General features: G+C 35.6%; 1 protein-coding gene and 1 long non-coding RNA gene across 3 annotated transcripts in view; one reads left to right on the forward strand and one right to left on the reverse strand.

Moving 5' to 3' along the window:
- The window catches only part of LOC105147852 (uncharacterized), a 185093-nt gene that overhangs the window by 163069 nt on the left and 9590 nt on the right, over positions 1–12434 (reverse strand). For both annotated transcript variants that reach the window (XR_846346.2, XR_015548245.1), the window contains exon 3: positions 1731–1824. This is a non-coding gene — a long non-coding RNA (uncharacterized LOC105147852). The remainder of the gene's footprint in view (positions 1–1730; positions 1825–12434) is intronic.
- Positions 1–12434, forward strand: part of LOC105147848 (uncharacterized) — an 86396-nt gene that overhangs the window by 71631 nt on the left and 2331 nt on the right. Inside the window, exons 3-4 of the mRNA XM_011059153.2 lie at positions 11152–11267; positions 11996–12326. Of these exons, the coding sequence (XP_011057455.1) occupies positions 11152–11267; positions 11996–12326 (447 nt within the window). The remainder of the gene's footprint in view (positions 1–11151; positions 11268–11995; positions 12327–12434) is intronic.

A 12434-nucleotide genomic window follows, 5' to 3' on the forward strand; every position in this document is an offset into this window, starting at 1 on the left:
ACCGGCGGCGATCTCGCGACATTACTACGACCGTGGTATTGATAAATGATAATCATTGGTGCATCGCACGGCTGCTGCATCGATAATTTAATAATGGTAGATTAGTGACGCACACGCACGTAAACTGGCAATAGCCGGGCCAGCCTCTCACGGCGGCATTACTATGCTAATCGGCCTGCATTGGCTCCGATGCCTTCAATAAATAATCCTCTTAACGCGACGTTAAACAGAAATACAGCTTATACGCCGCGCGCATCACGGTAGATGTGACGACGATGCATCGACGACAAGTCGATGTTGCCGATTTGTGCGAATGTTGGATGCTGCCGGTACTCGATGATGCCGTCGGGATTTTGCGGAGAGCAAGATTTCTGATTACCTCGGATCATCATAAATATTACGTTGCCATCGGTACATCGTCGAACATGTCGGACGTGATAGCAGATCTTTAAATTTATTTCAATTTCCACAAAAATGCGTCGCTTATTATATTCAATCTATTTTAATTATAAGAGCAAGAAATCTCGGAATCAAAAAAGTTTTTCCAGTTTTGAATTTTAAGATGTATGGAAATCTTAATCAATGCAGGGATATAATTTGTAGCAACGTCATTTGGAAGTTATTCAATGGTAGAGTCATTGTGAATAACTAAAGAATGACTATATGGAAACCAAAGAATGACTGTATGGAAACAGTTCAATCGATACGCCCCTATACTCTTTGATTTCCAATGAGATCGAATGCTGATCGTGAGTATTGGTATTGATTTTAAAGTCGCTGATTAGTTCTCTCTATTGAATAATTTATCGCTGTTAGCGATTTGAATGGTAGAAACAAAAACGCTTTGTCGATGATAATAATATACAAGAAAGGCTAAAATTGACGATTGGCAACAGACTAACCAGAAACAACGCTGCCAATAACTTTGCCGTTGCACCTGGCTTTTATGCTAATGTGTCGGTTAGTGCATGAAAACAACTTGTAAACTTTCGGACCTAACATACGCTAACCAAGGGATCTGTGAAGTTAGCACGACTGTGAAGTAGCACATTTTTTTTAGTTACATCAATGGAACTATTTCTAAAACCTATCAGGAAATACAGAAGTTCGAGAACTATAAAATTTCATGATCAAAATTAATTTTTTCAAATTTTGAGATGCCATGTAAAGTTAACATTTTAAATTTTCAAATTTTATTTTTAAAATTAAATCAACGGAACTATTTTTGAAATTTATCAGGAATAGAACTATTGTGAGCGCAAATGAAAGCGCACTTGCGGTGCAAAAAGATAAGATCAACATCACACACACCTTGGCATGTGTATTTGTGAAGTTAGCACAAAAAATAATAAGTTCCTGTAGAAATTTTCATAGTTCTACAGTTCCTTATAAAAATAAAAGAATTCTGCATTTTTTATACTAAAAAACCAAACATGAAAATATGACAACAAAAATGTTACTGGAATTGTCATTATTTTGTTTATATCAATAAAGTATCGTGATAACTTTACAGATACTTGTACGCTTTGATATAATTATAATATTTTAATTTGTTAAAAACAGTTTATCTAACAGTTTAAAAAAAAATGTAATTAAATTAGAGAAATATAATTAAATTATATAAGAAAATTATAATTTCTAATTTGGTTGAACACATCAATTTTTAGTAGCACAATGATAAAAAAAAACACAAAACAAATGCGCATGTGGAACTTGCATAAGCTGCTCACCAATTCGGCGCGGTGCTCCAGGTGTACGAGCGCCTCGCAAGAAGATATTGTCGAATGGACGCCTTCTCCTATTATCGCATGGGTTCATCGTGGTCTGTAATTTAAAATAATTTGGAAATAACATATTACGAATCGTAGTTAGGCATATAATGTAAAAAAGGGGGTTGGGTCTCTAAAAGCCGCGTGGCTCGCCCCGTGCTTTCGAATGATGCGTGCGAATGATTTAGTGAGTCGTGGGTGTATTTCGCCGTCGGGGCGTCGTCTTCCAATAGTTCCTTTTTTCATACGGTCTAACTTGATACACGATCGCGGTTCAGGAGAAGTAAGTACGAGAAGAACACGTTAATGGCGAATAGAGTCGACGTTCTTGAGTCAATTCCTACAGAAACCAATCCACTACAAGAAACGTATAAAAAAAGACATCGCGCTTCCTCTTTTTCCCAATTAACATTCTATCTATCCTGACATACCAAACAATCGTGATGTCGCGCTGCCACGTCGAGGACAGGTGTCTCGTACTGGGACATTGGTTATAGGTACTTGTTTTACGGAAACCGTCGTCGCGTCTGTCAGATTCTTACTTTAATGACGACTTTGCGACAGACTCGCGAAGAGTACATTGAAAAAAAAAAAAATTTTGACGCTTCTTCCTTCAGACCGATTCCGCTCCAATCTGTCGGCTAACACTCGGCTGGCCATCTGTGAAACCTCACGTGGCGCGTATAACGAGCGGGTCGTTATTAATTTGTCGCGTCAAGGAGTAGGAGGGAAGAGTCCTGTGGTCTCACGCGATCGTACGCGCGTAACCGTACGCACGATTACGCATCGTGCGCGCTGTACGCACGTACGTACGCAAGGCACGAAACGGCAAGGCGACTAACTAAATATTTATACACGTCAATCATAACACATGGCGAAGCATTCGCTGTCTAAACAGTCCGCGGTGCCCTTCCGTGCGAGCCACTTCGCCGTTGGCCGTTCATTATGCTGGCGGCACGCTGGAGGACCTTTCATTGCTCCTTACCTATCTCTAACAGGCACTCGATAGTTGCCGTTTGTCATGCGCTTCACGATGTTTGCCTTTCCACGGAGAAAAAAATCACATCGCGTTCGCTGGACTCGCGCCATGTGTCGCGCGCGCCGATATGTGCACGGTATTATATTAAAAAACGCTATTGTGCCGCGGACTGCCGTTGTGCTTTTCCTTTAGTTGAATGACCAAAATCAGAATAAGAATCGCGCGTAGTTAGAGATTCAAGTCGTTGCCACGATTGCCTTGAGTGTCACAAAGTGACACTTGTCGCGGTGATGAACAAATTATCAGTAGAAAATATAAGGAATCGGTATACGAGATGTGTACACGATTACAGTACATCTGTCCAAAAAGTCCCGAGACAGAATTTAAGAAAAATTGAGAAACGAAGATATATAAATTTTATTAATGAAATCTTTCAACATAATCCCCCTGACCTCAATACGCTACTTACGGCGTTCTTTCATTGGAAGTTTTTACAGTAGTTATCTCTCGAAATGATATTTTAATGCGTTCATCACATTGAAAGCTAATTTAAAATTAATTTGCCTGGGTGTCCACAATGCCATCCAAACGTGTTTTCTTCATTTACATTTTTAATTTCGAAAGTTAAAATCTACGTTAAAGAAAGCGATTAATATTTTAATTTTTTGAATTTTATCGCTCTCATTTGATCTGTTTTATTTCCTTTCAATTTAATTCCAAATTTGAATTTTGAAATAAAATTTGACAATAGTTGTTATATTACGAAAATTTTTACAAAGAAAGAATCTGACAAAACCCATTATATATCCATTATATTTTTTTAAAAACATACTTTGTAATGTCATGAAAAAAAATGCACAAGTAATCGAATGTTGATTGATACTAAAAGGTAGTAGTTATCGAAAAAAAATGTCGGTGTTTATGAAAAGGATCAGTCTCGCAATTTTGTAAACAGACCGTAGTAGTTAGCGGACGCGGATGTATCAAATGTTATTATAATGCAATTATTATATAAGATATGAGCATGTATAAGCATAAAGTGTAGGATTGCAAGCAGAAGTGCGGTGCAATGAAATGCAACGAAATCGGCAAAAATTAAGTGGATGCGGGCGAGGGTCGAGTGACTCTCACAAAACGTTCGATAAATGGCGGGACGATGGTGTTGAAACCACCTTTGGCACTTTGCAATAAGCCGGGAGTGCCTCCGGTCCTTATAAACGCACAAAGACTATGCTAATGATACGAGCGTTGCATTGACGGCTGGGTAAATACAAGCCGCTGCTACAAGTCCTGACGTGAGTTTATCGTGTAAACCGCCGTTAATGATTGCCAGCAAAGGTGAACCGGCCGTTTCAACGTGTTGCTATTTTAGTGGCTCGAGTTTAATTTAACGTTGCTATTCGACCATTTAAATTATCCGGAAGCACGAATAATTATCGAATAGTCGTCAACGCGTGGAGATCGTATAAAGAGTCATTAGCACCCTTCCCTTTCAACGAGAATGACAGGCATTTGTCGCGACTAATCGCGAATTAACGAAGGTAATTAAATTTTTTTTATCAAGTACTTCAACATTTTCCTTTTTTTTTTCTTCTGGGAGAAGAATGTGGGCGTAAAGAACAAAGGTCATTGAATTTGTTCGTATTTTAACTTTCGTTTGAAGTATATTACCTGTGACATGACATGTTTGTAACGTTTAACATTACTCGAACAGGCAATAAAATTTAATCGGAATGCGATTCATGGGTTGTTACGAGCGCGTAAAAGTCAAAAACACGGCGTGTGCCAAAGCGCGTGCTCTTCTTCGGATGTACTAATCTGAATGAATGGAGTAATAAAGTCGGAAGAGTTCTTCCACGATGAATCAATTATATGCAAAGAGTCATCTTTTCTTATAAAATGTGTGTTTTGTACAATAAAGCGAGAGTAACCCGATTTTTTTTGTTTTTATCCCTGATAAATAATCTTTTTAGTAAAATAGATATATAATTTTTTAAATGAAAAATTATATGAAGACTTAGTGAATTGTAAAAAAATTTTTAGTGTTTTAATTTAATATAAACTAACTTAATATGTGTATATATATATATATATATAATTTTGTTCTGAAAGAAGAAAAGATGCAAAAATTAAAGAACAATAAGAATAGATTAAAAAATCTAAATATATATATGTATATATTAATATGTACTAATTTATATATACTGTGTATGTATATATATATATATATGTACAGTATATATAAATTAGTAAATATATATATATATATATATATATTTAGATTTTTTAATATATTCTTATTGTTCTTTAATTTTTGCATCTTTTCTTCTTTCAGAACAAAATTATTTTTTTGCATTTACCTTTATTCAATCATTATTTATATAATTTCATTCACTATTTACTGCATCATTTTCAAAAACGCATGTATATGGATGTGTGTAATAATGTGTAGATGTATATAAGCGATATAAGTGTCCGCAATGTGTTGAGCTTGGTAAGCCCACATGACTTTGTTGATCAGTCATCCCTGAGAGAATATTTAGCGATATTTTCTCAATTGTGAGAACATATATAAAGTCCTGTATCGTTATATTACCGCCTGCGCCTTATTGCGGAGTCTTGCATACTTGAGTACGATGAAAACCAAGTAGGATGGGGTATTTTTCTATGTACTTTGAAAGAGAGTCTTTCGTCATTTATTACGGCATGGGATTGATATTCAATCTCACGATGACTTATCGATATGATACAATATCTCATTATTTATGATGGAGCGGAACATCGAAACACGGGCGGCGAACGCCTTTGTTTAACGCGGCGCAATTTCTGCGAACGGGAAACCGCTCTCGAGGTGGCCCATAAATTATTGCCACGCGTTCCTCCAATCGCTGCACCCGCGGCATCCACAATGAAAAATTCCGCGGCCAATGGCGGGTAAGAGAATGCCTGTTGGATTATGCTTGCACGCGTAACTGCCGCCTCCAGTCGCGCAATATGCACGGTAGAAGGATCGCGGATTTTTATTAGGGTCGCAGTTTGTACTGCCGTCATGATTTTCTGCATACTTTTACGACTCTGCGTTCACCGTTTCGCACAAATATCGTTCTTGTTACGATATTTGCGAATGCGTATTTTACGATTCGGTAACCTCGTATTTCTAGGCATGCATGCCTTTTAAATATAATAACACCTTTGCTTAGATCTCTCGGTGTACCCTGTAAATCTCGCCGCTGGTCTCGCCGCTGGTCTCGACAGTGGTAATAAATAACGCACGCCGATTACGTTATTGAGACTTGACACAAATGTTAGAGTTTTAATTAAACGTTTACTTGCGTTTCGTTACGGGAATTAATAGTAATCGTGGATGATGAACGCGTCTATGAATTATAGGAGAAAGTCTCTTTTTAAATGTACTAAACAAAGTAAGAAGTATAGTAAAAAATATAAAAGTTGAATATAAAACGTGATGTGAATAAATTTCCGAAGTTTCGATCAAAATTTTCTGCTAATTCAATGGTCCCATTCAGCAAAATATTTATTTTGCCACTGTTATAAGTTTTTATCGCACTAATTGGATTATATTTTTATATTTGGGAAGAACAATTTTTCTGAAATATCTAAAATTTTTCAATAGATCTGACATTATAATAATTTTGTTGAATCATCAAAATAATTACGTACTAAACTTAAGCAAAAAGTTTTAACATTCTAATCATCAGCTTCAATGTCCTATAAAATTATTATCAAATTTGTGTCTAATATAAAAATTCAGTTAAATATATCAAGCTAAATTTTTAGATACAACAAAATTTTTTGTCTAGAGAAATAGTTTTTATCTCAGTGAAAAATATTTCCAACAGTTGCACAATAAATATTCTACTAAACGCGGTCAATTTCATCTTGTGACATGTTCTTTCGACACATTCTTCTCTTCCAAGAGTCTTATAGGCCCTAATAAGTTCTTCATCATTAACTTGTGATTTAGATTTAATCACTTGATAATAATATTAAAATTCTAATTTTCTAGCTATAATTAATTATTAAACTTGTTAAATTACTAATGATTTTTTAGTGATAACTTTAAAAGTTCACTACAAAACTATCAGTTTAGTAATTAATCTTGAATAAAAAGATATAATTTTTATATTATCATCAGATTAAGCCTAATCACAAGTTAACCAAATGAAAAATCAGGTCAAAGACTTCTAACACATTTCAGGATAACTAATTTCTTAGTGATAATCACCGATAAGTTTGCATGCATACAAAAGATCGATCGTCATTGATTTTTCGGATTGATAACTTGCGATAGGAAGAAAGGATCCAGAGCGAGCACAAACACGACCCACGTGGCGCGCGCGGAGTCATAAACACGTCAGCCGATAAGCGTCCTCACAATACCGGTCTTCGGGGTTCTTCGAACTTTATCGGTATACCCAGGATAGGTATAGGTATATCGCGGGACCTCGAGTGCATTCCAGGAGGCATGAGATACGGAGAACTAGTCGGCCCCCGGTGGGTCCGATCGCCGGTATGTAGCGTCATCGCCAATGCGTTATGGGACTCTAATTGCGTCACAAATTATTTTCCGCCGCTTCCACGTGGCAGGGACAGTATTTCCTCCTCCGTTAAGATACACCGTGACAGGGAAGATAACCGGGATAAGAGAGGGAAAAAATAAATGTTACTTTATCATTTCGAATAAGTTTTAAGTAACTTTTGGAATTAGATGTCATTACTGTCATTAGTATAATTAGTATTATTAACATGGTATATCAATATAATTAATACGATTGTAATTAATTACACTGATACACGTGATGCAACGCGTTTTTATCAATTATATCGATTAGTTTTTTTCTGAAAATGTATCTACTAGATATTTTAAAAATCATATAAATAATGAGAAGGAAGAATTTCATTAAAAATATTAGTAATAATAATAATTATTACTAATCGAGATATGAAATAATAAATAAATCAATTGTTACAAATTCTTCATTTTAAAATTCCATAACTTTCCCTTGATTTCCAGATATAAAAAATATAGATATAATAAAATGTTATAATTTTCCGTGACTTCGAATAATATTTTAAAATTTTTTATATTTTCGTCCTCTCTCTAAATCTGAATCAGTGAATAATCACTAATATCAGTGCAGATATGTCTGATATCTGCCAGTGATAATCAGTGAATTAAATCTGAGATCCCTAACCTAGCTAATCTTTATTATGTAATCTAACTAACCTTGTTTTGCTTAAATCCAATGAATATGATATTGGAAGATTGAAATTAATATGAAAATGTCAGTATTTTAATTATATAATTCTCAAACATTCTTCCTTTTTTAGTTAAACTTGATTAGTGCTAAGTATGTGATTAGTGACTACCACTGATTCAGATTTAGAGAGCTGAATTAGAATATTAAACATTTTGTTAAGAGATTGATTTAACATAATTAAAATACTTAAAAAAGTTTACTATATCTTAATAAATATTTTTTTGAATTATTTATTTGTTATTATTTATTAGTTAATTATTTATTTATGCAAACATTTATTTGTAATATATAAATATTTACTTGATGAAAAAAAAGTTAAATCAAATTAATGGTTGTTGTATCAAATAAATGTTAACATTCAGTAAATGTTTACTTACAAATATTCAAAGAAATATTTATTAATATATTTATACAGTAAATTTTTTTCAATGAATGCGTTAATTGCTATTGCTTATATTTTTTAATTGTTAAGTTGGTAGTATCCTAAAACTGCGAGTGTGTATATTAAACTTCTTTAAAACCAAGAATTTTAATTTTCCAAAAAGTTTTGCAAAATTCCCTAATTTCAATTTCTTATTTTTCAATTTCCCTGATAATTCTGTGATTTTCCTGATTCCCAATTTTATGATAATCCTGTTTATATAAGAAATATATTTGGCCAATTTGAAACACACATAAAAGGAAGAATTAAAATGTACATAAATTACATTTAAACGAAAGTGAGGGATTCGCAGATTGTAAAGAAGTCATAAAAACGTCATTCTTACTTAATTTTACTGTCACGTGGCAACTTATAATGCAATTACAATATTAAAACCGTATTTTCGTCTGACGATTAATATACAAATCTGTATACGCGTGATGCAACACTCGTTTGCAAACGAGTTTGCAATTCAAGTGCCGTAGCTTATGCGGCTCTTACAACCGCAGCGGTAAATCTTTATCCATCAAGGATTGATAATGATCGGGGCGGGTAGTGATGAAGTGTCAGACTGTCGTTAGTTAAAAATTGCTAAAATGAACGATGATTGGAATGGACGAGGTTGGAGCGAACGGGATTACGAAAGCATGTTCGGCCCGCCGAAATATATCCGAGATTATCTCGTGCTCTCTCGAGATAATCGTCCTCGATCCGAGGAACTACCGGCTAATTTCAACTTTCGCGAAAGTGCTTCTCGCACTTGGGCATCGTTCCGACTTTTTCATTATCGCAAAAGAAAAGGAAGAGAAGAATTCGCGGGCGCTAATTGACGTTTTCTTGGCCCGGGCGCAACCACGAGGCTTAACTTAACGTTTCTTTAGGAGCGTCACCGTGAAATCTTCACCGTGTTTGTGAGAGATAATTTCCATCGTATATTAGCATACATTTTATTACACCTATCAGTTATTTATTCAATCTTAATACAATATTAATAACTGGACTCTTCAATGGCGCTCGCATACACAATCGCGCAATTTGGTCGCAATGAGGTAATAATAAACGTTTGATATTTCGATGTAGCGAGTAATTAACGCTAAGTGTCATTAAGTTATGCCGCAATGTCCACCACCGACTACATCTCTATACGATTAAAATCGCGTTGCTAGTGAGAGAATTCCTTCCTCGTTCGGCTGATGCAAGAATCCGATAAAGATCGCGGAGAGCGCGATGTGTGGTCTCGCGTGTGTGAATATCCGTTTAATCCCAACGTGCAGTCTTCTGCCCAATACGACGAGTTCCTCGTATAGGAGGCGCCGCCGCTTAGTTAACCGTTCACCCGGAGGAACGATGGCTTAATTAAACGTCGGCGATGTCGGTTATATCGCGTTGTCTCGTTCACATAGGCCTCGCACCGAGAAGCTGTCGTTTGACCCTTCGATAGCGTTTCGTAATTATGAAAGATAAGTGTCGTCGATAACAATGCTATCTACTCTCTCTATTATTATAAGAATCTGATCTGGTAGAATCTGATCCGTAACTTTTTTTTCTTAAATTTAACCACAGAATTCATTTGTATCTCCTTTAGAGTTTCGTTTCTTTATGAATACCACTTTTTTCGTGGGAATAATATAAACAATCATAAATATTACATCTTATGCTTATCTCGCGAGGATTTGTTGGAAAAAAAGAGACTTAGGTTTATTCCGGTGAATGAAGCAAGCAGATTCCGCATGTTTTGTGTGTGGTGACGAGTTATACAGCGCAATTAAATCGAAAGTGTAGTGTACTGCGAGAAAGAGGCACGCTCGTATTAACAAGCAGTAAGCGGCGGCGGCGGCGGCGCCGTGAGGCCTGTTTTGCATAAAAATTATAAGCCGAATTAATGTTTTCACCTTCACGTAAGCTTACACGTATACCGTGCTCGCTCACCAGCTCATGTGTACCGCGGATTCGGACGATGCGTGACTAACGCCGTGCTTTATTGCACGTTCGTACCAATCTCCTGTCCGGCATTTTCTCACGCGCGATCCTTCACCGCGATATTATTATTGATGCAATTCTAATCTGACAATTCGTGAAATTTATTGTAAGGTCATGCACATTAGTCTCTGTTCTATATCCGTCTCAGATATGACAGAATTGTTTACAACGCGCCGCGTTAAAATATCACGCTTATAGCGCTAAGACATGCAGTACCTGTTGCGATAAAAATCTATTTATTCAATCACTATCGCTGTCAAACGCAAATATAAATGTCATTTTTTACACTGTTGTACAAAAATGTAATAATTCTTTGCATTAGGTGGCAATCAATCCGTAATTATAAAGTTTCCTATATATGTAAAAGAAAGAAAGAATAATTCTGAGGTTCTAAAAATTTATATAGATACAGTTCTAAAAATAATTTTGTTGAACCATCGATATATTTATGTAGCTTAAATGTTGATGGCAATATATTGTAAAAAGTTTTAACGTTTTCAATTTAAATAATTAATTTGCAATCAAAGTGTTTTATATAATTATTTTAATGGTCCAAATAAAAGTATTTTTAGGTCTGTATCTAATTAAATTTTTAAATACTTTAACAAAACTGTTTTTTTTTTCGATAAATATTAATATTTCCAACTTGCATAAATTCGATAAAGAAAAATTTTATTAGACATGCGAACAATTTAAGCATTCTCATGATTTTCGTTGCAGGTGGTTTGGCTGACCGCAGTCCTGTGCCCACGGCTTACTGCCGCCAACAATCTAACTTTATCCTCCTCCTCTCGAAGGCCCAGGGAAGAGCCTTTCAGAGGACATATTTCTCGCTGGTGAGTAAAAATTTTCGGACAAAATGTGACGAAAAAAGAAAACGAGAAAATATTATCGAATTTGTTCGATCTAATTAAATTAAAATAAATTTTTTTTAACAGTTTAAGTTTGGAGTTTAAGTGTGTATTAAAATATACACTTATCCATTTGTATATTATGTTGTTCTCGATATTCATGGTTCATTTAACAATATTTGCGAATAATTTATTGAAACGCGGTGTACATTACATTTGGATGTTTATTTTATCAATCGCACGAATTTCTATCTTAATTATTATTGCTAGTGTGCATAAAATGTTAATAATGTATACGAAACGAAGTAAAATATCATGTTCCACGAAATTTTGTTTTAAACCGCTACAACATTCTATCGCGTAATTTAGATACAAGCTATTAGCGCGCTTGGCATGGGAGGAATAATATCGGCGTTTCTTTCGGTGGCAAGAATTCGATTTAAATTCAACAGGGCACGCTGCGGTATAGTCGAAGCGTGCTTTTATTATTTTTTTTACATATATTTCCCATTAAGTCTCCTGTTAACACGACGATCGTACGCGCGATTAGACGACGATTAGAATTTAATCCGAAAGTATTCCGTAAATAACATCCGCTTGTATTCTCAAAGAACGAAGTTGGTCGAGTGAAAATACGTTTTGATTAGGAAATAATGTCGATTATAAACAAGAATTGATTAAACAGGAGAAATGTTTGCCGTTGCAATTCGCAGGGCAGAACCACTAGAGGAGTCGACGAACAAGCGGATGACATATAGGGAGATGCAGATGATACTGCGTCTAGAAGGCGAAGACGGCCGCCCGGTCGACTGCTGTCCTACGATAGAGGAAATGGTGGAACCGTTTGGCGGTCGAACTCGAGAAGACATGTACGTCGAGCTCTATCGGGATGGCGAGAACGTCCAGAGATTCTTCGAGTACTCCTGCAGGCTAGACGTTGTCGGCAAGCCGTGCAGGTTCGTCGATCGGAAATTCAGCAACCGGTCCATATGCGTACAAAAGCACTCGTATACGTACGCTATCATCAAGAGTCCTGGATCGAAGGTATAATCACGAAATATCAACATTTTCCCATAATTTCAACATTAATCCTTAATACACACTATTATATGGACTTAAAAATTTTCTAGCATTACACGAAGTTTCTTTAAA

This window comes from Acromyrmex echinatior, chromosome 19 (assembly GCF_024713525.1).
Source record: "Acromyrmex echinatior isolate Ae372 chromosome 19, ASM2471352v2, whole genome shotgun sequence".
In the NCBI taxonomy this organism is placed as follows: domain Eukaryota; kingdom Metazoa; phylum Arthropoda; class Insecta; order Hymenoptera; family Formicidae; genus Acromyrmex; species Acromyrmex echinatior.